Genomic DNA, 25827 nt, shown 5'->3' with positions numbered 1-25827 from the left:
GCTTTCTACCCTGGGCCCCAGCGAGTCTAATGCTGGCCTTGCTTGGAGGCCCCCTTGAAACCTGCTCAAGGCCCCTTAGGGGGCCCCAGACCCCTCATTGAGAACCACCTTCTAAATCACATTCAGTTTCACATGCTTAATTACGACAAATCGTAATCTCACCAAGATTATCATTAAGAGCGGGTTTTAGAGGAATTGAATGTATGCATTCGTGGGGGGCTGTATGTGGAAATTAAAAGAAGCTTGTTGTGGCAAATAAACTTTTAAGAATTTATGAAGTTTGGGTAATAAAATAGGTGAATTGACATTGCTCTGGATGTTAATGTAGACTTAACTGGCAATATCCCTGATTTTAATTATGGTTGCACTTATAGAATATACACTTGAGCCAACCCTAATTTTGAGGCAACAAAGTTTTTTTTTGTTTGCTTTTGTTTTTTTTGTGTGTAGACATTTCTTATTTAAAGAGGAGATTAATGATAAACTCAGGGCATAAGGAAGACCAGGATAATAAAGGTTGTCAAATGGGAGAACTTGCAGATAGGGCACTTAGGATTGGTGGGCAGAGGAAGGTTTTGATGGTGGTCATGATGGAATCAGAGGATGGTGGTTTGGGATGGGGAAACAAGGGGTTTGGGACGTGTAGGGTTTGCAGTGATAGTACTGGGTGTCAAGCTGCCAGGGACTCAGACTGTACAGTGAGGCTCTGTGGAGGCAATTCATTTGGAGAACAAGAGTTACTACTGCTAACTTTTTTACACTTCTGTTCATGAAAATATAGCTCGCCAAGATTGTAATGGTCCCTTCACTTAAAATGGCAATTTTCGCAAAGGGTGACTAACTCTTTTTCGCTAAGCTAGTGTATACTAAAAGTCACTTCATTTCTTGAAACAGATTTTGTCAATGCCAACAAAAATTCAAAGTTTAAACTTTTGCATTGTGTTCAGCATAGTCTGGAGGCAGACATGAACATGTTCAGCCCCTCATACTTGCATATCAAGTAATGGCAAGTGCAATTGCCTAGTTTGCAGGAGCAGCAGTTGTGCGCACAGTTGAAAATTTGACCTCAAATACTAGGAATAAAGAGTTAAAATTCTGTTCATCCTTCTCATATTAGCTAACTTTACTTTCCTTTAAAGTGAAATCAGTGATAGCAACAAGGGTCGTAAAATGCTGGAGAAGATGGGATGGAAAAAAGGAGAAGGGCTAGGCAAGGATGGTGGCGGAATGAAGAATCCGGTAGGTTTCTGTGACTTTTGCTTTGCAAGTTACACAAATACAAAAATGCATTTGCACCGAAAATGCTAGTTTCATTGTAAGTCATGAGGAACTTACAGGATTTCAAAGGACTGGATGTGGGGCATTTCAGCAGGGCAGTTACTTTAAATTATAATCAGGTATTTTGAAATTATGTATCAGTAGTTACAGTGCTTCACTGGAAAATGTTAGTGGCGTATACATTGTTGGTTGTTAGGAAATTGAGGTTGGGGCTGGGGTACAGATAACTGAACTACGGATAAGCTATCTTAATGCTTCAAACAAAACCTAGAGGAAGACAGAAGAAATTTCCTTTTTGTTCTCCCTTTTATAGGGAGCATGCAAATATTTGGGTAAGATCCTCTGCTGTGCCCCACAGTGGCATAGCACAGAACTTGCAACCAGCAGAGGAGTAGAAAAGGGCTAAGGTGGTTTTAAGCCACCTTTGCACCCTTCCAGTTTTGGGTTGCCATGGAAGAATGCAGACTGGGGAAATAAATATGGGGTTTGGATTTTAGAGTGGTAGGTGCTATATTATGGAATGAGAATCTGGCACTTGCATGGAAATGTAGAGGGTGGACTGCACCTCACATTTAAAAAATACGCTAGTTGCATACATGCTAAAACATCCTCTTACATTTGTTTAGATTGTTCAGCATCTAAGAAGTTCAGGGTTTGGGTTTTTGTTTTGGGGGCAGATCACCTCTAAAATGAATTGGGTGAGTAGCAGGCTTTTATCAACATGAAATCAGTGTTCATGATTTGGGTATTTTATTGTTAAGTCAGAACATAGCAGGTTTTTAAATGTTGCAGAGCTTGATAGGTGTACAGTAATATTGAAGTATTTGTAATATGGAATCCATAGCACTTTTCAATGTGTTTGACAGATCCAGCTTCAGATACACAAGATGCATGCAGGCTTGGGTACAAGTAGACCAGCTTCCGTTGAAGATGTTCAGATCATCAAAAGCAAGAACAAAAAGAACTGGGATAAAGCAAGAGAGCGGTTTGCTGAAAGTTTCCAGGAAGCTAAAACACAGAAAGATGCACCCAAAGTTATGCCTTGGGTTAGAGGGACAGCAGAATGAAAATACTCAGTCCCAGAGCAGGACAATTCATGTATATAAAGAGTGGGTGAGAGGTTTTTTTTATTTTTTGCTAAACTAGAAGTTGGGTAATAAATAATATACCTCTGTGAAGAATCTCTTCAAGATTCAGAGATGTATATTAAGATTAAAAAAAGGTGTGAACACTAGTGTAAACCAAATAAGACTATAGTTAAACACACTTTTAAATAAGTAAGCAGTGAATAAATCAGACTGATGCCAGTTTTGTTTAGAAAGATGTTCAAATGGAAGTACTTGAATGTGATGCTTGTTAAGGTAAGGAATTTTCTTTAAATATTTTTAACACAATAGCCCACTGAAATTAAAACTATTTTCTGATTTGCTTTTAAACTGTTTTTCCAAACTTATGAAGATTATTTTTTTAATGTTCTAACCAGCAAAAAACCCACAAAACAAGGCAAGGGATTTTTAAATGTTGCCTTTTCCTCTCTTGTGAACATTTGGTCCAAATTGCTGTGAAACTTAGCAAGAGGTACATTACAACTAAATTCATACAATTCAGTACTGATCACATGCATCTCAATTTACTCTTCATATATGAAATTAAATTCCTGATATTTTTAACAATCCATGTCTACTTTGTATTTCTAAATACTGTGCTCCATGAAATAAATGTCCACTGTTAGTAAAAGAATAATATTCAGAGGACAGTTTGTAGTAAAGTCTTATTTTCTTCTGTGAAGAATTTGTGAGTGAATCTGTAACATACCATTTAGAAGGGGTATGCTCAGAAACCCACTATCTAGGAGTATTAAAGTATTTATTAGCCTCTTCAGGCTGGCTGTTCTGATACACCCATTGCTGGCAATGGAGTTTATGCCAGGGGGGAAAAAAATCAGACTTTCCGTGCACAAGGATTGAAAATCTGAAACTGAAAACTTGATATTTATTGAATGTTCTTAAACACAATAAATGAAATATTGTCAATTTAAATTGTGTGATTCTTGACATTAACTTATGAGTATGTTGGATGTGGGGGTTCTCCTTTAAAATTAGGACACTTTCCTAATATCTCTCCATTCAGGTTAAAGGGACCTGATATTGCTGTCACAGGAAAGGAGACCAGTAAGCAGGCATAAAATCCACCTAGTTTACCAGGATTAAACTGTCCAACTGCAAGCAGACTGCTGAGGCCAGAACAGCTGCCAGTCATTCTTCTTAGCATTTCTTATCAGAGTCATCGGAGAGTGTAATAAGAAATAACAATGCTTTGATTACTATTTAATGTTGTAGTTTAAAGCCTTTGTTTAATAATCTGAAAGCAGCTACTGAAAAATGCCTTGCCCAAAGGTAGTATTTTAAACAGTTATGTCTAGAAGTGCTTAGAATGGCTATAGCAACACTGTTCAATTTTGTATTAAACTATCTTTGAAGAAATCAAAATATTAAAATTAGTCTTTGTACACAATATAATATAAATCTACAGGTAAACTGAAGATATCACAATTACCAATACAGTTTAGTGCTAACATTTTCTTTTAAGACCATTCCACAATAACAAATTAACATAGAGTCATTTCTGAAGGCGTAGCTCCAGAAGCGTGACTTGTATTCCAAGACATTCTTAACCTTTTGTTATAGTTAAGGGGGAAGCTTAGTTCTCCAAGTACCAAAAAAAAAAAAAAACTGGAAAAATGCAACAAGATTTTGTAAAAATATTTAAGAGATTTTGATCTTACATGAGGAAAGTATTTTCCTTGAAAATAAAAATGTATGCTTGCCCATGCATATGCAATAAGAACCGGGTGAACCTGCACCACCACAACTAAGGAATTACAGATACTATATTTCTCTGCTGCTAGCAAATATTTACTTTTCAGATCAGTGGTTCAAGCATACAATCATGTTCAATGAGTTATGTCCACAAACAGGTGTGCTTGTCCACTTCAAAGGCCCCTTGAAAATTTTTCCTTTGGTATCTGATCCTACAGTTGTCCTCTGTCAAAGCTGAGATGAATACAGCACTGCCTTTTATTTGCCTGTTTCTTCTGGCATCAGGTAACATTTTCTCACATTTTCTCTCACCCCCTGCCTCCAGGGGATGAGGAGGAAGGTAGTATATGTGAAGCCTCATAGCTTGGTAAAGGAAAGAGAACTATAGTGGGCGGAAAGAACAAATGAAAGACAATGCAGCATTCTTGCAAATCTAGAGTCTTGACAGAAGTATCTGATTTAATATTTAATATCAAGTTCTGGGTACCATTGCAAAGACTAGTCAGATTTACTGTGAAAAGACAGTAGGGTAACTTAAGTATTCAGTTGCAATAGAAGCATTAGTTTTCCCTCTTGGATTGCCTTTCCAAAAGTTTGTTAGAACCTAAATCTTAAGTATTAGTTACTACAGTTTTAAGAACTGCTGCACTGCCAATATTTTGTAGATATTTAATAGGTGTCCCACAGTTTGCTTTGATTGTACAAGTCAAAAATTCTTCAAAGAGCGTTCAAATTGACTAAAAGCTATTTGAGTTAAATGCAATTTTACAGAGTAATAGCTTTCTCTCTACTCCTCGTTTGGGAGAAGAGTTGTGCGTAAAGATATGACCATGAAAACATATCTAACAGTATTGTGTAACTGTCCATTTTTTCTATAATGGATCATCATTTTCAAGTACTGAATGAACGCACAGAAAAATAAAAAAAAGGAGTACTTGTGGCACCTTAGAGAATAACCAATTTATTTGAACATAAGCTTTCGTGAGCTACAGCTCACTTCTCTCTAAGGTGCCACAAGTACCCCTTTTCTTTTTGCGAATACAGACTAACACGGCTGTTACTCTGAAACCTGACAGAAAAATAAGATACTCATACCTGGGTGAACGTTTTTCATTAAGTGACCATCACACTGCATGCAACCTCTTTGTCCTCAAAGGAAACTTGCACAACACCTTCAAAGACAAGTTTGGAAACTTAATAATTCTGCTAGACATTACCATGGACCATTACTAAACAGACACACTGGTTTTATGGCTCATTATGACAATCTGTAACATCCTACGGCCTGCTAACCCTTAATTGCCCACTCCATGTTAAGTTGTCTTACAGCAGGTGTGCTCTTCCCTCCTCTTCTGCCCCATATGCTTAATAGTCCCAACTGGTATTTAGCTCAGACGTGCTGGTTACCTTCCCCAGACCTGAAGAAGAGCACTGTGAAGCTCAAAAGCCTATCCCTCCCACCAGCAGAAGCTGTTCCAATAAAAGATTATTACCTCACTCACCTTGTCTCCAGCACTTTAAAGATAATTTTCAAAAATGTCAGTTGAATAAGTCAATGTAGGTTTCACAGATTCCAGAGTCTGAGTTTTCATAAGAACCTGTTGGAGTATTACTCTCATATTTGGAGAAGAGCAATAGCAGATAGAAATAGGCTGTGTTAAATAACCATCTTTGTCTAAGTGGGTCTCAACTGGCGTAGATGTACCCCTGAGGGTACCTAGTGGGGTACAGTACATCAGCTCATCTAGTTATTTGCCAAGTTTTACAACAGGCTACATAAAAAGCATTAGCGAAGTCAGTACGAACTAGAAATTCATATAGAAATGACTTGTTTATATTGCTCTGTATGAGCGCTGTCAATTACAGTTAACTAACATGATTAACTCAAAATTAATCATGATTAAAAATAGTCTTTATTAATCAGTTTAATTGAACAGTTAAACAATAGAATACCAATTGAAATGTATTAAATATGTTTTGATGTTTCTACATTTTCAAATATATTGATTTCAATTACAACACAGAATACAAAGTGTACAGTGCTCACTTTATATTTTTGATTAAATATAGCACTGTAAAAATGACATAGTATTTTTCAATTTACCTCATACAAGTACTGTAGTGCAATCTCTATCATGAAAGTGCAATTTACAAATAGATTTGTTACATAACTGCTCTCAAAAACAAAACAATGTAAAACTTTAGAGCCTACAAGTCCACTCAGTCCTACTTCTTGTTCAGCCAATCGCTCAAACAAGTTTTTTTACATTTACAGGAGATAATGCTGCCCTCTTCTTGTTTAGAGTGTCGTCTGAAAGTGAGAATAGATGTTCTCTTGGCACTGTTTTAGCCAGCGTCGCAAGATACTTACGTGCCAGATGTGCTAAAGATTCATGTGTCCCTTCATGCTTCAAACACTATTCCAGGGGACACGTGTCCAGGCTGATGGTGGGTTCTGCTCAATAACAATCCAAAGTAGCACAGACCAAAATGTTCATTTTCAACATCTGAGTTAGATGCCACCAGCAGAAGGTTGATTTTCCTTTTTGGTGGTTTGGGTTCTGTAGTTTCTGCATCCAGAGTGTTGCTCTTTTAAGACTTCTGAAAGCATACTCCACACCTTGTCCCTCTCAGATTTTGGATTGAGTGCTGTAGCTATCTTTAGAAATCTCACAGTGGTACCTTTGTTTTGTGTCAAATCTGCAGTGAAAATGTTTTTTAAAACAAATATGTGCTGGGTCATCATCTGAGACTGCTATAACATGAAATATATGGCAGAATGTGGGTAAAACAGAACAGGAGACACAATCTCTCCCAAGGAGTTCAATCACAAATTTAATAAACACTTTTTTTTTTTAAACGAGCGTCATCAGCACGGAAGTATGACCTCTGGAATGGTGGCCGAAGCATGAAGGGGCATGTGAATGTTTACATGCCAGATATGCTAAATATCTTGCAATGTCAGCTACAACAGTGCAATCCAAACACCTGTTCTCACTTTCAGGTGATTTGTAAATAAGAAGCTGAGCTTTCTTTGATCCCTGCACCAGGGGCACTGATCGAGGGACTCAAGGCATACCTCGCTGGTGGAATGGGGCAGACCCTCTGGGGTAGCTCTGGCTCAAAGTGAGGTTCCCTGACTGCAGGACAAGTCCCAGTACTGGTGGTGCCAACTACATTATCAGCACTGAAACCTGCCCCATAGCCCCAAGGGCAGCAGCTGGCACCCCAGGGGGTTCACCCAACATTCCCAGGCTGCCCGATCTGTGTCGGGAGCCTCAGAGGCCAGGGGCCTCAGTATCCCGTCCCCCTCTGGTGCTTGAGGCTTCAGGGGGTAAAACCTCACGGGGCCAGGAGGACCCAGGGAAGCGAACTGCTGGACCACCAATGGACATGGAGGTTCCCGCAGCATCATCCTTGTTGTTGCCAGACGAGGCTACCACGGGGCCCACTCTCCTTGTTCCTCAGGAAGGTGCCAAGGTGCACCAGGAACTTTTGAAGAGGGTCTCTTCTAACCTGGAGCTTCAGGCAGAGGAATTGGAAGAGCCCTCGGACTCTGATGTCCTATGTCCTAGGCCCTACCCCTTCATGAAGGGGTCTCCAAAAATCACTAATGCCCTGTGGCAGACACCCTCTTCCCTGGCCCTGTCTCTAAAAGGGCCAAATGTAAGTACTTTATGCCAACTAAAGGGCATGGTACCTATACTCCCACCCAGCCCCCAATTCTCTTGTGGTTGAGGTGGTGAACAACAAGAAGAGGCAGGGACAACCTAGGGCCACCCCCAAAAATAAAGACTCAAGGAGGCTGGATCTTTTTGGGCAAAAGGTTTATTCGTCTTCCAGCCTTCAGCTGAAAGTAGCTCACCATCAAGCCCTCCTTAGCCAATATGATTTCAATAGGTGGCAAGCCATAGCCAAGTTCAAAGGGTCACTCCCTCAGGCTTCCCAAGAAGGAGTTCCGAGCAATCCTCGATGAGGGCACGACTGCGGCCAGGGCGGCCCTCCAGGCAGCACTGGATGGTGCTGATGCTGCTGCCTGCACCATGGCTTCCGCTATTTGCATTCGGCGAGTCTCTTGGCTACTCCTCTGGGTTGTCCACAGAGGCCCAGAAGTCATTGCAGGACCTGCCCTTCAATGGCAGGGCCCTATCTGCGGAGCAAACAGACAGCAAGTTGCATAGCCTCAAGGACTCCCACACCACCCTGAAAACCCTGGGTGTCTATGTCCCAGCCCTGACGCGTAAGCGGTTCAAACTGCAGCAACCTCAGGGTCAGGGGAGCCAGCCTCAGCAGGACAAGGCCCATAAACAAGCCAAGGGCTACAAGCGCCGCCCGAACCACCCACCTCCACCCTCTGCCCAGTCGGGCTCAACCCGTAATAAGAAGGCGGCCAAACGGTCATTTCGAGAGTATGCCCAAGGGTGACCTACCAGACTATTCCCCGGATCCACCTTTCCCAGTGTTTTCCAACCACCTTTCCTCCCAGCTTGGACTGCTATAACTTCGTACCACTGGGTCCTCACCACAGTGGAACAGGGTTATACTCTCCAGTTCCTTTCTACCCCCCTTCCCACCCACCTTCCCCGTCCCTCTTCAGGGACCCCTCTCATAAGAGTCTCCTCATGCAGAAGGTAAAGGGGTTACTACAGCTGGATGCGGTGGAAGAAGTTCCTCTCAAGTACAGGAACAAGGGGTTCTATTCCTGGTACTTTTTTAATCCTAAAGACCAAGGGCGGTCTACAGCCCATCCTGGACCTGCGAGACCTCAACAAGTACCTACAGAAGCTAAAGTTCCGCATGGTCTCTCTGGCTTCTATTATCACCTCCCTGGATCCGGGAGGTTGGTATGCCGCCCTTGACTTGAAGGATGCATACCTCTACATAGCGATCTTTCAAGGACACAGACGCTTCTTCTGGTTTACGATGGGGCCCCACCACTACCAGTTTATGGTCCTCCCATTCTGCCTGGCAACAGCACCAAGGGTGTTTATCACATGCATGGCGGTGGTAGTGGCTTACCTCATGCGCCGGGGTATCCAGATCTACTCGTACCTTGACGACTGGCTTGTCAAGGGCAGTTCCAGGTCTCAAGTCCAAAGGGATGTTGCAGTGCTTCAAGCCACATGCCACTCTCTGAGCCTACTGGTGAATGACAAAGTCAACATTAGTGCCAGTGCAGAGGACAGAGTTCATCGGCGCAGTCCTCTACTCTACCTGTGCCAGAGTGTTCCTGCCGCTGGAAAGGTTCCACATGATGGTGAACCTCGTCACGGAAGTTTCCACGTTCCCTCTGACTACAGCCAGGGTCTGTCAGCGGCTGCTGGGCCACATGGCAGTGTGCACTTATGTGGTCCATCATAGCAGGCTCCAGATGCGGCCCCTGCAACAATGGCTGGCGATGGTCTATTCCCAGTCCTGAGACCCCCCTGGAAAAGGTAGCTACCATTCCCCAGGTAATACTCACCTCGCTGATGGTGGACAGTCCTTGAAGGGGTTCCATTCAACAACCCTCCTTACACCATCAAGTTGGCGTTGGATGCCTCGGACCTCGGCTGGGGGGTCGCATCTCGGCAACCTCCAGACACGGGCTGTGGTCCCCAGAGGAGGTGTGGTTACAAGTAAACCTCAAAGAGCTCCAAGCAGTCCGGCTGGCATGCAGAGTCTTTTTGCCCCACCTGTCAGGGAAGGTGGTACGAGTCCTGATGAACAACACAGCCTTAATGTTCTACATCAACAGGCAATGGGGAGTGCACTCGTCAGCTCTCTGGCAGGAGGCGCTCTGTGAGACTTCTGCATCAGCCACGAAATCCACCTGGAAGCTTGTCACCTTCCTGGCAAAAGGAATACACTGGCAGACTAGCTCAGCAGAGACTTCTCCTCTCGCCACAAATGGTCACTCCATCCAGAGGTAGCCTGCATGATCTTCCAAAGGTGGGGAACTCCCCAAGTGGACCTGTTCGCTACCAGACAGAACAGGAAATGCCACGAGTTTTGTTCTCGACAGGGTCTGAGCCAGGGCTCTCTCTCTGATGCCTTCCTCCTGTCATGGTCAGGGAGCCTAATCTATGCATTTCCTCTGATTATGCTCATCAGCAGGACCCTTGCAAAGATTGAGAGGCCAGGCGCAGGTTATCATGATTGCCACAGCATGGTCTTGCCAGCATTGATTCAGCATGCTCAGGAGCCTGTCAGTGGCCCCACCCTGGCCCCTGCCCAACTGACCGGACCTGCTGTCACAGGACCACAGTCGGCTCTTATACCCCAACCTTGCGTCCCTCCACCTCTCGGCATGGATGCTGTGTGGCTGAACCTGGAGGAGCAGACCTGTTCAAAAGGACTCCAACAGGTCCTCCTGGAAAGTAGGAAGCCCGCAACTAGCCTGACTTACCTGGCCAAGTGGACGAGGTTTTCCTGCTGGGGGTCCAAATGGGGCATCTCTCCCTCATGTTCCTCCATACAGGCTGTCCTGGACTACCTGCTCCATTTGAGGAACCAGGGCCTGGCACACACTTCCATTAGAGTGCATCTTGTGGCCAACTCTGCTTTTCACCCGCCGATCCAAGGACAGATGGTGTTCTTCCATGACATGACTGTCAGATTCTTGAGAGGACTGGAGAGACTCTTTCCGCAGGTGTGGGCTCCCATCCCACAGTGGGATCTTAACTTGGTCCTCTCTAGGCTCACTGGCCCGCCCTTTGAACAACTGCGTTCCTGCTCCCTTTCCCATCTGTCATGGAAGGTTGCGTTCCTGGTGGCAGTGACGTCAGCAAGACGGGTCTCGGAAATTAAAACTTTGACCTCAGAACCGCCGTACACGGTCTTCTACAAAGATAAGGTCCAGTTGTGGCCCCACCCAGCCTACCTGCCAAAGGTGGTTTCCGCCTTCCATATGAACCAGGACATCTTCCTTCCGGTGTTCAGTCCCAAACCGCACAAGACCAGTGAAAGGCATCTTCATGCACTGAGCGTCCGGAGGGCCTTGGCTTTTAAATTAGAACATACCAAGCCTTTCTGTAAATTGACTCAACTCCTCATTGCTACAGCGGATAAGATGATGGGTCATCCAGTGTCCTCGCAGAGGATTTCCAGTTGGATCACCTCATGCATAAGGACCTGTTACGACCTGGCAGGGGTTCTGCTGCCGCCAGTTGTCAGAGCCCACTCGATGAGAGATCAGGTATCTTTGGTGGCCTTCCTGGCACACATCCCTGTAAAGCCACAACATGGTCCTCTGTCCATACATTTACCGCTCATTATGCCATCACTCAGCAGGCCAGGGATGACACTGGGTTCGGCAGAGCTATGTTGCAATCTACACATCCGTGAACTCCTACCCACCTTCAGGGGTACTGCTTTGGAGTCACCTAATATGAAATGGCCATGACTGGTAACTGGTGTTCTTCGAGCTGTGTTGCTCATGTCCATTCCATGACCCGCCCTCCTTCCCCACTGTCAGTTTCCTGCAAGAAGGAACTGAGGGTGGGGGGAGCTGGCAGCGCCCCTTATATCACGCCATGCGGGTGCCACTCCAGGGGGTGCCAGAGTCAGTCCCCTATGGATACTGCTGAGGGAAAAACTTCCAGTGGCAGTGCATGTGGCGAGCTAGGGTGACCAGACAGCAAGTGTGGAAAAATCGTGACGGGGTGAGGGGTAATAGGAGCCTATACGAGAGAGACCCAAAAATCAAGACTGTCCCTATAAAAATCGAGACATCTGGTCACCCAATGGCGAGCACAAACACCTAATATGGAATGGACATGAGCAACTCATCTTGAAGAACACCAGTTACAGAAAAGGTAACTGTCTTATCTCCTGCAAATGTAACCAAACTTGTCTGTCTGAGCAATTGGCTGAACAAGAAGTAGGACTGAGTGGACTTGTAGGCTCTAAAGTTTTACTTCGTTTTATTGTTGAGTGCAGTTATTTTTTGTACATAATTCTTAAGTTCAACTTTCATGATAAAGAGATTGCACGACGATACTTTTATTAGGTGAATTGAAAAATACTATTTTTGGTTTTTACAGTGCAAATATTTAATCAAAAATATAAAGCGAGCACTGTACACTTTGTATTCTGTATTGTAATTACAATCAATATATTTGAAAATGTGGAAAACATCAAAAATTAAGTAAATGGTATTCTATTACTGTTTAACAGCTCGATTAATCGCAATTAATATTTTAAATCACTTGACAGCCCTACTCTGTATACCGTACACTGAAATGTAAGTACAATATTTATATTCTAATTGATTTTATAACTATATGGTAAAAATGAGTCATCAATTTTTCAGTACTAGTATGCTGTGACACTTCTCTATTTGTCTGATTTTGTAAGCAAGTAGTTTAAGTGAGGTGAAACTTGGGAGACACAAAACAAATCAGACTCCTGAAAGGGGGACAGCCACTGGTTTAAACAGGCTACTGTATCTAGTTCCCTATTCAGTGCTTAGTCATAATTCACTGAATTGAATGGGACTATGGCTTAAGTAGAGTGCTAAATAGGGCTCTTGGCTAGAGAATCTACTCCCTTAAACTTATCACTATAAAGAATATTTTCCAAACCAATTAAGCTCAAGTAAAACAGTCATCCAGCTATGCAAGCCATATATGCAAAGGCAGTATTGTTTCCCCTCAACTTAGGAGAGGAACATGGGTTGCTTTTGCACTATTTTAATCTTGGAGGCTATAACCAGTAAGAACCAGTACAGGATATAACTGCCTTACCTTCTCAGTCCTCCATAAATATTGATGGTCTTTCTAATGTTAAGAAGACCCATTTCATCATCACCAGTTACATAAGTTATTTTTCCCCAGCACCAGGCATGAAAACTGACAAGTAAGAATACCGAGCACCAATAAATTTCACTGGAAGCATTACTTTGCACATCAGTCAGAATGCTTTTTCTAAAGCCTGCCATAAAATAGTGAAAGAGTAACACTGAAGAATATGGAAATATCTGAAGACAGCTATTAGACAAAACTAGGATGGAGGAAATTAACAGCACTACCATTATTCACTTGAAACTCAGGACAGCACCCCCTTCTGTGTATTTTTGGATCCATACTAGCATTTCAGAAAAGGCTCAGCAGTGTCGTATACTTGCAAAGCATTTTTCCAAGACACATACACAACACAGAATACAAATCCCTATGTATTCAGGCAGCTGCCCCAATCAGCTGTATCAGATACCCATTACTGACTGATCTTAATGGCTGAAAAAGTAGAGAGACTGACACCAGGATGAGATGTGGGAGTAGAGCATCTGTTTAAGAGGGGATGAACTATGATTGTAGAAAGTTGCAGACCAATATATTTTCTGTTACAAGAATGTGTATACATGATATCCTCACATTGCCAAATAGGATCATGCAATCAAAATTTCTGCATTCTTGTTTCCCTATGGTCAACATTTTTGGTGCAAATACATGCTGAGACAGACAGAAACTGTCTCTTCAAACAAAGAAGGCTCAGCAAAGCACCTAGACAGAGGGCTGTGAAGGGTGCCGATTTATATAATAAATAAAATATTGGTTTAGAACTATTATGTCGTGTACATAGATTGCTTATGTAACTACATGTTCTACTGCTGTTATCTTCACCTTCCCCCCTAGTGTTTGTGAATACTCACTTGTTGCATCTTGTTTTCCAATTAAAGTGTAAGGAGCTAGGACCTGTCATCTAACAGCTTTGTACAACACCTGATACAATTGTACCTCAATCCTGATGGACCTTTGGGCACCTCTGTAATATAAACAGATAATGAATTGTTAGCGAAAAATACCTTTTTGTCCAGACATACTGTCTCTTGGAATGTTTCATTTTAATACAGTACTTGGGGTGCATTTCTTGGCTTTTCTGTAGCTTTTTAGGCCTCTTCAGGCCTGTAAAAACCAAATTGTAGAAAGTAAGCAAAGAGCACAAAATGCTATTTAGCAAACAAGACTAGGATGCAAGTCTAATAATGAATAAAAAGGAAGTAAAATATATATTAAAAAAAAGAGTAACCCAAACATGGTGTTCAATTCTGTACTGCTGAAGCCAATTGGAAAACTCCCCTCTATTTCCACTGGAGCAGAAACAGACCCTAAATTTTCATTTATTTATTCCAAAAAGGCAGCTGTGATGAGTGCTAGCATTCTACACTTGAGATGATCACATGACCCAAACCAGTTCTAACTGAAATACCAGTACATTTCCAGCAAAGAATTATTAGCCCAAAGGGCTAAAGTTGTAGTCAGTGGGCATTTATACAGACTGGCCACTTCTCACAATTTTATCATCAGTCCCATGGCATTTGGCATTTTTAGAGCTCCAGCTTCTGAGGTCAGGTGAGATTACACTAGAACAGCAGTGGGCAAAATACAGCCTATGGGCTGGATCCAGCCCCTCTAACATTTCTGTGCAGCCTCCTCTGCCACCTCACAATCTCTGAGTCCGAGCCACTAAAAGTCCCGCGGGGCGCTCAGGCAGGCTGCCTGCCAGCTGTGGCCCCATGCCGCTCCTGGAAGCATCTGGCTGCTGCTAGCACATTTCTGCCTGCCCCTGGTGGGGGGAAGGCAGCTCAGTTCATTGCCCCTGCCCCCAGCACCATCCTCACAGCTCCCATTGGCCAGAAACAGTTTCTGGCCAATGGGAGCTGCGGGCATAGGCACCGACTTCTTCTGGCACTGGTGAGTGCTTGACCCCCCGCCCCTGCCCCCATTCCAACCCCTTTCCCAACTCCACCCCATCCCTGCCCCTATTCGACTCCTTTCCCAAATCCCCACCCAGGCCCTGCCTCCTCCCCTGAGTGCGCCACGTTCCTGCTCCTCCCCCCTAGAGCTTGCTACAGCTGTTTGGCAGTGGCAAGCGCTGGGAGGGAAGGAAGAGTGGAGATTTGGCGCGCTGGGAGGAGGTGAAGTGAGGGGGCGGGGAGCTTGGCTGCCCGTGGGTGCAGAGCACTCCCTAATTTTTCCCCGTGGGTGTTCCAGCCCCAGAGCACCCATGGAGTCAGCGCCTATGGCTGCGGGGATGGTGCTTGCGGGCACAGGCAGCGCACGGAGACCCACCCTCCCCGCAAGGGTTGCACAGAGATGTGCCAGCAACAGCCGGCCACAGCCACTTCCGGGAGCGACGTGGGGCCAGGGCATGCAGGCAGGCAGCCTGCCTGAGCCCTGCTGCGCTGCTGGCTGGGAGCCGCCTGTGGTAAGTGCCTCCTGACCAGAACCTGCACCTCACACCCCCTCCTGCACCCCAACCCCCTGCCCCAGGTCAGAACCCTCTCCTGCATCCCAACGCTCTGCACCAGCGCAGAGCTCCCTCCTGCACCTAAACTCCCTCCCGCACCTAAACTCCCTCCCAGACCCCGCTTCCCCTCCATTAATATAGTAGAAATGTGCAGCCTGTGATGACTTACCAAAATTAATGGAGTGGCCCCCCTGTGAAAATTATTGCCCACCCCGCATTAGAATCTCGGCTTTCATTAATATATATATTTCTAGCCTTCATGATGCTAGATAAAAGCTTGAAGATGTGAACCCTAGAGGTCACATACCAAAAGGTATGGGGAGGGGGGAACCCTTTTTTTAAAAAATCATGATTTTAAGCTAATCATGACTTTTGAATGCTTGCAGTTGGCAATGCTGCTCAGTGGCAACAGTTTTCCCAAATCTTCGTTGCAGTTTTCACAGCTGACTAGGAAATTTAGCTTCACAATTCCCATGAACTTCAAAGGGAACTGTGCAGCAAAATCCCCATACCTCCTCTTGAAATTGATGTTAGGAGGCTTCGAAAATTTCAGCTCTTAAATCCATTCTCTATATTAAGATACACTTGTAAACAATCCAACTGAGTTTTTTTTTAACATTTTAACATCTAAACTTCGAGTTTTTGAGGGTTACTGGCGCAAGTTGTTGATCCAAAGCTGCTTTCTTGTCCTGAGTTGAATATAGCAGCGTCCTTATACAAATTTCATTTGCTCCATTCCCAAATAAAACAGGATCCAGCTGCAATCTGCAAAAAAAATCTCCCTAATCCCACCAGGCCGCAGGTCCCCTCCCTTGGCAGTGCACAAGATTCTGAACTCAGTGAACTCCAATCGGAAAGGGAGTGGAAACGCTTCCTGGTTTGCGGAATTACAGAGCTGCAGCCCCTTGCTTTCTGCACAGCAGACTTCAGTTTACATTGTTCAAACGACTTAAGGCGTTGGTGCAAACCTAGCTAACAACACTGGCGGGTCTAAGCAACTCAGAGCAGGCTGCCGCCAGGACTTCAGAACTCCCCACAGGCCACAGCACAGCACTCTGCACATGGTCCCATTCCACTCTCCTTGCCCGCCCCGGGGCTCTGCAAACTCCCATCGGCACGGCTGGAGCGCTGACCTGCACCGGCAGCCTTGAGCTAACCCGGGGGGCGAAGAGACCTGGCAGGCACCCTGTGCTCCGCAGCTGCCGCCTGGAGACATTTTCTTTTGCTTAGCAAACTGACACGTCACGTGCTGTGCGCCTCTTAAAGGCACAACGCTTAGTTCCTGATTTGTGCTGACCACACCAGCACCTCTAAAGGGGAGCTCCCCACGTCATGTAAATGCTTTGCAAACAGCGTAAGGTCTCCAAACCAGCCACGGCCCATGCACAGCAGGCATGCGCTGAAAAATCTCAAATGCATTTATATTTCAAAAATCGCTTCCTCCTTCATCTACCTGACAAGACCTGGGTTTGTGGGTCTCTCCCCGCTTAGTGCTTGGAGTGATGTTTGCCAGGCTCCCAACTATTGCGGGAAAATCTGAGCCTCACGAGCCCAGGTCTTGGCAGAAAAGTAGAGGAGGGTTTGGTGTTTAAAGATGTAAAATGTTCTAAGAAAATGGGTTGGTAGTTTTTAAGTCTACACATCCCAGACGTGTTGGGGTCTGCAGTGGCTCACGCAGCTGTTCCACATCGGTCACTTGGAATGTTGTACTGCTGAAGAAAAAGCTTGCGAAGGTGCCCGAGTTCATTATCTTTGGTCAATACCTTTCACAGCCTAGATCAACTCTGCATAAAGCAACTCCAAGCGTGGCTGTATGGGAGCAGGTGCTGGCCTGGGGCTCGAGAGAGCTGGGCTCAAGACCTCATTGAAACTGAAGATAGCAGGAGCAGACACAGAAGCAGCCTCAGGAACAGAGGTCCCCTGCGGGGCATGCCCCGCTTGGGGGGCACGGGGGAACATTTGGGAGGGGTGCAGCTGGGGCCCAGGCCAGCCTCCATGGGGGGCAGGGATGGAGCACCACCCAGCTCTGCTCCTGGCCCCAGTCTCAGCCCCCTTACTCCTCTCCGCATGTTCCCCCTGGATCCACGGCCCCACTCTGGGCCCCAGGAGGGAGGCTAGGGTTGCCAGGTGTCCAGTTTTCAACCAGAATGCCCAGTCGAAAAGGGACCCCAGTGGCTCCGGTCAGCAGTTAAAAGTCCAGTCAGAGGTGCAGTAAGGCTAAGGCAGGCTCCCCACCCTAACCACCTGCCCCAGCCCTGAGCCCCCTCCATCACGCCAAACCCCGCATCCCTGGCCCAAGTCGGAGCCCTCAGCCCCTCCCACACCCCCACCCTCTGCCCCAGCCTGATGAAAATGAGCGAGGGTAGAGGAAAGCGAGTGGCGGAGTGAGTGAGGACGGAGCCTCGGGGCAGGGCAAGGGTGTTTGGTTTTCTGCAGTTAGAAAGTTGGCCACACTAGAGGAGGTGCAGACAGGAGTAAGGGGTGGCAGGGGTTCACCCTGAAAAGTTTGGGGACCACTGTTCAGGAGGTACTGTAGCATTTGCGGAGGAGAAAGGTAGGGCAAATTGTTTTTCAACTCTCTCCAGACGTACAACTGAGTGGCATGATCTCCCTTGCTTCCTCTATGGGAGCACTAGGATCCATGCAGTACCAGTGGCATTGGAACCGTTTTTATAGTGGGGATGCTGACAGCCATTGAACAAAACTGTAAGCCCTATATATGATGGAAACTATTTCAAGCCAGGGGGTGCTGCCACACAGCCCCCCTCATTCTAGCAGCCCTGTACAGTACTCCCTGGCACTTTGTGGACTGGGAGAAGAAAGCAGTGTTCCCAACTCACAATGTTATCACAAGTCTTGCCATATTTGACATTTTTCTAACACCCAGCTCCTGGATGCTTGTAATTAGGCGAGCGTCTCCACTTTAATGAAAAAGAACGCTTTTAGCCCTCATGATTGAAAAGCTTCAAACTGTGACCCACGTGCATCCCAAAGTCTTGGAAACCAAAAGACAAATAAAATGAGCCCCAGGTTTCTTTGTTTTTTTTTAATCTCATGATTTTTGAGGCCTGATCCATGATTTTTGAACACTTGGTGTTGGCAATACTGACTGAGAAAAATTCCAGGGAGGAGCCAGCCCAAAGAACAGAATCAGCCTCACCAGGTGCTGCAGCAGGGACTGGTAATAGTGTCAGACTTCTTTTCACAGCTTTCACTCTGGACGTTCTTTCCCCCTGGCTGCCTGCTCCAAACCCCTTGCAGTCTCTTCACCTCAGCCTCACTCCACTTGCCCTCCATGCTTATACTCTTACCAAGAGAAATGGTGGATTCGCTATTTCTTGATGTCTTCAGCTCAAGACAGGATGCCTTTGTGGAAGACATGTTTCAGTGATACCCAAGTTACTGGGCTCAATACAGGAGTAACGGGGTGAAATGTAATGGCCTGTGATAAACAGGAGATCAAATTAGATGATCTAATGGTGTGTTATGGCTTTAAAATCTATTAATCCCCTACCCTGATCGCTCATCCCCTCACTTCAACATCCCCTCTCCATTCCTTTGTCTTGCAGTTTAGCTAATCTCTTCCCCCCTAAAAAAGTTTTTTTTTAAATAAAATTGTAGCACTAACCTGAAATTTGCCACCTTCACATTGTTCTGCTTGTGTATTATCAACTTTCCCCCTACCCCTTGTCTGTTTTGTCTCTTTAGACTGTAAATTCAACAGAACAGTTTAGCATTTCTATGGTGTCTAGCACAATGGAGCCCCATTCTCGGTGAGTCTCTAGGCACTACCATAATACAAATAAAAGTAATAATAACAGTAATAATTTTCTGCCCTGTGACATTGGGCAAGTCACCTAATCTTGCTGCCTTACAAAGATGTTTTATTTTGGCGGGGGGAGTGTATGTTTGTTTCTGTCGAGGGCCTTGAGATCCAGGTTCTCTGCAGAGTTTCCTGATAGATTGTGCGAAAATGGAGATTATGGTTGCGAGCACTGTTTGATTATTATGAATTTTTATTGTGGGGGCCTTTACAATGTGATAATAAATTATCTTAGGGAAGGAAATAGTGTGTGCAATGGATTTGGTTTTGTGTGTTTTTTTCCGGGGCACAGATAGTTGTGTGAGCCAGTTCTCTTCCCATCCCTTTAGGATTTTGGATTTGAAGAACTTATTAGGGAATGGAATGTATAGCTGATAGGTAGATGTTTTCTGAGAGGGTTGTTATTTAGTTGTATAAATACTTTTTTTGAGAGCTTCCAACTGGTTTTTAATATGGCAACGATTTGGTTTTGGAATTTATCTTTTTTTGAGTTGTACGATATGCTTCATAAGGCAATTGTAGGTGCTTTAGAATAGCCTTAGTTAGTCCATTTAGGTAGTGTTAAAATAAAAATAAAACAAAGAAAAATATTGTATCAAGTGTTTGGCCTTTTCTAGACAACTTGAAGTCCTTGGGGAGCATTATGGGTTAATATATTCCACCGGTGTCATGGATTAACAAATCCCTCAATGGGTTTTGATAGCCCTTCAGATATATCTAATATTCTCTATATGGAGCACTCCTTACAGGCTCTGCCACATCCTCAAATCCTAATTAATTTTTATCTTATTTTATTTTATAGAAAGTACTGAGTAAAAACTGAACAAGGATTTCAGAATTTGGTTTGAGGATTGTAATCATTCTCTGCTACAGCAGCTGCTTTTTTCCTCCAATATTTTAGCTGGTCTCAAAACTAAGGTTAGCCATTTTGTATCTGAGAGAGATTTTGCTTTCTCCCTCGCTGTGTATACCTGCGGAGGAGACTGAGGGAAGGTTCTAAAAAGATTTACACTGAGATTCGATCTGTATGCTATTTTCTTCGGCAGTCCCATAGCTTGTGCTCAAAGCACTGGCTTTCCTCTAGACACTGTCTGTGGAAAATTCTAAATCCCAATAGTCACCATTTAAAATTACATTTTAGATTTGAAGCTTAGTGAAATTGTTTTTCACCATTAGAAATAATGATTAGAAGGCTTGATTCAGTGTCATATATTATAAGGTTTGGAAAATGATGAAGCGTGCACATATTTAGGAACACTGTCAGTTTCAATTCTCAGCACCCTTTCAGCCTTCTGTAATAGTTGACATAGTATTATTATTAGCTGCCACAATTAATTTAGGTAAGCTGCTGTGAAGCTTACCTTTCTTTGTAAGGATGTGTTCTCCTTGGGACTTTAACTGTTATGTTATGTAATTTTGCTCTCTTTTTTAGTTTTTAATTTGTTTCTTTTCGGGAGGGAAAAGATTATGCCACGTGAATGTGACAAAAATGGGTCACGTATATGGGATTTGAAATTCTGGAAGCTAAACCAGCTTGCAGATTGGGTGCTCCAAAACAATAGGAGCCAGCTCCTCAGCTGATATAATCAGCTCCAATGACTTCCATGAATACATGCTGATTTACACCTGTTGATGATCTGGCCCCAAATGTTCATAGACTAATATTAGTAAATAAATAATAAACAGAGCCGACGAAATACACACCCCTGCTAATTCTTCATACCACTGAAGAGACTAAAATATTTGTTCCTGGCATCAGAAGAACAACATGACCACAGACAAGAAAATCCCCCCATCTCCTCATCCCCCCGCCCCCACCTCCTTGATTGTCTAAATCACTGTAATTCGCTAAGGAAGAACATTCTATTCTTACATGTTTAGAAGCCATGAAATGTTTGTGCACCTAAATGAAGTGTTTGCCCCCTGCATGGATTCGGAGATTTTGGAATGTCAGCTGAGAGCTGCGATAATCATAATGATTTACCAGGTCACAGTCCAATTACAGAAATGTTTACAAGAGTCAGCGTGGGGTCTGATTTTCAAAACACTGCTAGTCTAAGATTGTGCAATTCTAATTTGAATGATTACATGTTTTAGTCTTTTAAATACAGTTAAAAATAGTCCAGAGCTTTAAAACAGATAAAGCCGACACCTGAAGTGATTTGATTTTGATTGGCTTCATAAGCACATAAGAATGGGCATACTGGGGCAAACCAGTGTTCCACAAGTGGTTGGTGCCAGATGCGTCAGAGGGAATGAACAGAACAGGGCAATTATTGAGTGATCCATCCCCTTTCATCCAGTCCCAGGTTCTTGCAGTCAGAGTTTTAGAGACACCAAGGTAACGTGGTTGTATCCCTGACCATCTTGGCTAATAGCCATTGATGGACCTATCCTCCAGGAATTTATCTAGTTCTTTTTTGAATCCTTTTGGCCTTCACAACATCCCCTGGCAACAAGTTCCACAGGTTGACTGTGCATTGTGTGAAGAGGTACTTCCTTATCTTTCTTTTAAACCTGCTGCCTATTAATTTCATTGGGTGATCCCTAGTTCTTGTGTTATCTGTAGGGGTAAATACTTCCTTAGTCATTTTCTCCACACCAGTCATGAATTTATAGATCTCGATCATACTCCCCTTTAGTTGCCTCTTTTCCAAGCTGAACAGTCCCAGACTTTTTCATCTCTTCTCATACGGAAGCTATTTTTGTTGTCCTTCTCTGTACTTTTTCCAATTCTAATATCTCTTTTTTTGAGATGGGGAAACCGGAACTGCACACAGTATTCAAGGTGTGGGCACACCATGGATTTATACAGTGGCATTATGATATTTTTTGTTTTATTATTTATCCCTTTGCTAATGGTTCCTAACATTGTTAGCTTTTTTTGACTGCTGCTGCACATAGAACAGAAGTTGTCAGAGAACTATCCGCAATGACTCCAAGATCTCTTTTTTGAGTGGGAACAGCTAATTTAGGCCCCATCATTTTGTATGTGAAGTTAGGATTATGTTTTCCAATGTGCATTACTTTGCATTTATCCACAGGCACCAACTTTCCAAAGTGCCGGGGGGGTCGACCCCTGACTCTGCCCCAGGCCCCACTCCATCCCTTGCCCCAAGGCTCCCCCTGCTTCACCCCCACCCATCTCTTCCCACCCAGTTCTACCCCCTCCCCGAAGCGCGCCATGTCCTCACTCTTCCCCTTCCCCACCAGCCTCCTGCACGCCCTGAAACAGCTGATCATGGCAGGCAGGAGGTGTGGGGAAGGAAGGGGGAGGCGCTGATCTGCAGGGTCCACTGGTGGGCGGGAGGCACTGGAGCGGGAGAGGAGCTGATAGGGAGGCTGCCGGTGGGTGCTCAGCACCCACCATTTTCTCCCCCGCGGTGCTCCAGCCCTGGAGCACCCAGGGAGTTGGCACCTATGCATTTATCAATTGAATGTCATCAGCCATTATCCTGCCCAATCACCTAGTTTTGTAAGACCCCTTTGTAACTCTTCACAGTCAGCTTTGGACTAAACTATCTTGAATAATTTTGTATCATGTGCAGACTTTGCCACCTCACTGTTCACCCCCTTTTCCAGATCATTTCTGAACATGTTGAACAGCACTGGTCCCAGTACAGATCTTTGGAGGACTCCACTATTTACTGCTCTCCACTGTGAAAACTGACCATTTATTCCTATCCTTTGTTTCCTATCTTTTAACCAGTTACTCCAGGAGAGGACGTTCCCTCTTACCCCATGACAGCCTACTTTGCTTAAGAGCCTTTGAGGAGGGACCATGTCAAAGACTTTCTGAAAGTCCAAGTGCACTATATCCACTGGATCACCCTTGTCCACATGTTTGTTGTCTCCCCCCGTCCCAAAAAAACCCCCAATTCTAATAGATTTGAGGTATGATTTCCCTTTACAGAAGTCGTGGTGATTGTTCCCCAACGTATCATGTTCATCTATGTGTCTGATAATTTTCTTCATTCCTATAGTTTCAACCAATTTGCCATGTACTGAAGTTAGGCTTATTGGTCTGCAATTGCCAAGATCGACTGTGGGACCTTTTAAAAAAAAATTGGCATTACATTAGTTATCTGCCAGTCATCTGGTACAGAGGCCGATTTAAGCAATAGGTTACGTACTGCAGTTAGCAGTTCTCCAATTTAATATCTGAGTTCTCATATTTGAGAACTCTTGGGTGAATACCATCTGGTTCTGGTGACTTATTACTGTTTAATTTACCAATTTGTTCCAAAACCTCCTCTAATGACACCTCATTCTGGGATAATTCCTCAGATTTGTCCCCTAAAAAGAATGGCTCAGGTGTGGGTATCTCCTTCACATCTCCTACAGCGAAGATCAATGCAAAGAATTCATTTAGCTTCTCTGCAACGGACTTGTCTTCCTTGAATGCTCCGTTAGCACCACCATCATCCAGTGGCCCCACTGATTGTTTGGCAGACTTCCTGCTTCTGATGGACTTGAACTTTTTTTTTTTTTTTTTTTGCTGTTAGTTTGTGTCTTTTGCTAGTTCCTCTTCAGACTGTTTTTTGGCCTCCATAATTATACTTTTACACTTGACTTGCCAGAATTTATGGTCCTTTCTATTTTCCTTGGTAGAATTTGACTTCCAATTTTTGAAAAATGCCTTTTTGTCTCTAACTGCCTCTTTCACTCTGCTGTTTAGCCATGTGGCATTATTTTGGTCTTGACTATTTTTTTCAAAATTTGGGGTATACATATTATTCGAGCCTCTATTATGGTGTTTTTAAAAAGTTTCCATGCAGCGTGCAGGCATTTCACTGTTTTGACTGTTCCTTTTAATTTCCATTTAACTAGCCTCCTTATTTTTGTGTAGTTCCCCCTTTTTTAAATTAAATGCTGTTGTGCTGGGTTTTTTTAGTATTTCCCCACCCCACACACACACAAGGGTGTTAAATTTAATTTTGTTATGGTTGCTATTACCCAGCGCAGAGGTGGGCAAACTAAGGCCCGCAGGCCACATCCAGCCCACGGAACCGTCCTGCCTGGCCCCTGAGCTCCTGGCCCAGGAGGCTATTCCCCAGCCCCTCCCCTGCTGCCCTCCTCCCCCGCAGCCACACCACCGCACAAGCAGCACTCTGGGTAGCGGGGCTGTGTGCTCCTGCAGGGTAGCACGGCAGCGTGTCTGGCTCCAGCCAAGCGGCACGGCTGCCAGACATGCTGCTCTGAGTGGCATCGGAAGGGAGCAGGGGGTTGGATAAGGGGCACGGGGTCCCAGGGGGACAGGAAGCAGGGGGCTGGATAAGCGTGGGAGTCCCAGGGGGCCTGTCAGGGGGCAGGGGTGTGGCTAGGGGTTGGGGCAGTCAGGTGACAGGGAGCAGGGGGGGTTGGAGAGTGGGTGGGGTACTGGGGGGACGGTTAGGGGTGGGGGTCCAGGGAGGGGGCAGTTAGGGGACAAGCAGGGGGCGTTGAATGAGTCAGGGGTTCTGAGAGTGGCAGTCAGGGGGCAGGAAGTGGGCGGATAAGGGGCAGGGGCCAAGCTGTTTGGGGAGCCACAGCCTTCCCTACCTGGCCCTCTATACAGTTTTGCAACCCCAATGTGGCCCTTGGGCCAAAAAGTTTGCCCACCCCTGACGTAGCAGTTCAACTTTCACTTATATGCACCTCTTCTACTAGATCCTGTGCTCCACTTAGGACCACTGTTCCCTCTAAGCTGTGCACGTGTGCACATGCACACAGATTCTAAACCCCGTGTGCACAAAAATTTGCACAGAAGAAATTTTTTGCACACACGGCCTGTCAGAAATTAGAGGGAACATTACTTAGGACTAAATCAGATCCTAAATCAGTGATCAGGAACAGCCAGCATGGATTCACCAAGGGAAGGTCATGCCTGACTAATCTAATCGCCTTTTATGATGAGATTACTGGTTCTGTGGATGAAGGGAAAGCAGTGGATGTATTGTTTCTTGACTTTAGCAAAGCTTTTGACACGGTCTCCCACAGTATTCTTGTCAGCAAGTTAAGGAAGTATGGGCTGGATGAATGCACTACAAGGTGGGTAGAAAGCTGGCTAGATTGTCGGGCTCAACGGGTAGTGATCAATGGCTCCATATCTAGTTGGCAGCCGGTATCAAGTGGAGTACCCCAAGGGTCGGTCCTGGGGCCGGTTTTGTTCAATATCTTCATAAATGATCTGGAGGATGGTGTGGATTGCACTCTCAGCAAATTTGCGGATGATACTAAACTGGGAGGAGTGGTAGATACGCTGGTGGGGAGGGATAGGATACAGAAAGACCTAGACAAATTGGAGGATTGGGCCAAAAGAAATCTGATGAGGTTCAATAAGGATAAGTGCAGGGTCCTGCACTTAGGACGGAAGAACCCAATGCACAGCTACAGACTAGGGACCGAATGGCTAGGCAGCAGTTCTGCGGAAAAGGACCTAGGGGTGACAGTGGACGAGAAGCTGGATATGAGTCAGCAGTGTGCCCTTGTTGCCAAGAAGGCCAATGGCATTTTGGGATGTATAAGTAGGGGCATAGTGAGCAGATCGAGGGACGTGATCATTCCCCTCTATTCGACATTGGTGAGGCCTCATCTGGAGTACTGTGTCCAGTTTTGGGCCCCACACTTCAAGAAGGATGTGGATAAATTGGAGAGAGTCCAGCGAAGGGCAACAAAAATGATTAGGGGTCTGGAACA

At 44.9% G+C, this 25827-nt stretch overlaps 1 protein-coding gene, 1 long non-coding RNA gene and 1 other non-coding gene across 10 annotated transcripts in view; 1 reads left to right on the top strand and 2 right to left on the bottom strand.

Annotated features, from left to right (window-relative positions):
* The window catches only part of AGGF1 (angiogenic factor with G-patch and FHA domains 1), a 37309-nt gene extending 33992 nt beyond the window's left edge, over nucleotides 1-3317 (top strand). For all 3 annotated transcript variants that reach the window (XM_073344178.1, XM_073344177.1, XM_073344179.1), the window contains exons 13-14: nucleotides 1140-1239; nucleotides 2145-3317. In XM_073344178.1, the coding sequence (XP_073200279.1) occupies nucleotides 1140-1239; nucleotides 2145-2345 (301 nt within the window). In that variant the 3' untranslated portion in view covers nucleotides 2346-3317. The remainder of the gene's footprint in view (nucleotides 1-1139; nucleotides 1240-2144) is intronic.
* LOC140911345 (uncharacterized) lies at nucleotides 3236-16556 on the bottom strand. Of its 6 annotated transcripts, none has more exons than XR_012158910.1 (4): nucleotides 13729-14758; nucleotides 5591-5711; nucleotides 5193-5269; nucleotides 3236-4479 (listed from the first exon to the last, which is right to left on the bottom strand). It is a non-coding gene; the product is annotated as an uncharacterized lncRNA (long non-coding RNA). The 6 variants fall into 6 exon arrangements; XR_012158908.1 differs by adding an exon at nucleotides 16460-16556 and having other exon boundaries at nucleotides 3237-4479; nucleotides 5193-5711; nucleotides 13729-13981; XR_012158909.1 differs by adding an exon at nucleotides 16460-16556 and having other exon boundaries at nucleotides 3237-4479; nucleotides 5193-5711; nucleotides 13729-13841.
* LOC140912185 (small nucleolar RNA SNORA47) lies at nucleotides 12700-12838 on the bottom strand. Its single transcript, XR_012159262.1, has one exon. It is a non-coding gene; the product is annotated as a small nucleolar RNA SNORA47 (small nucleolar RNA).
* Nucleotides 16557-25827: the final 9271 nt, after the last annotated feature.

The sequence above is a fragment of the Lepidochelys kempii genome, chromosome 5 (assembly GCF_965140265.1).
Source record: "Lepidochelys kempii isolate rLepKem1 chromosome 5, rLepKem1.hap2, whole genome shotgun sequence".
Lineage (NCBI taxonomy): Eukaryota > Metazoa > Chordata > Testudines > Cheloniidae > Lepidochelys > Lepidochelys kempii.
Note: the sequence above shows the minus strand (reverse complement) of the source record. Positions and strands in the feature narration are given on the sequence as shown.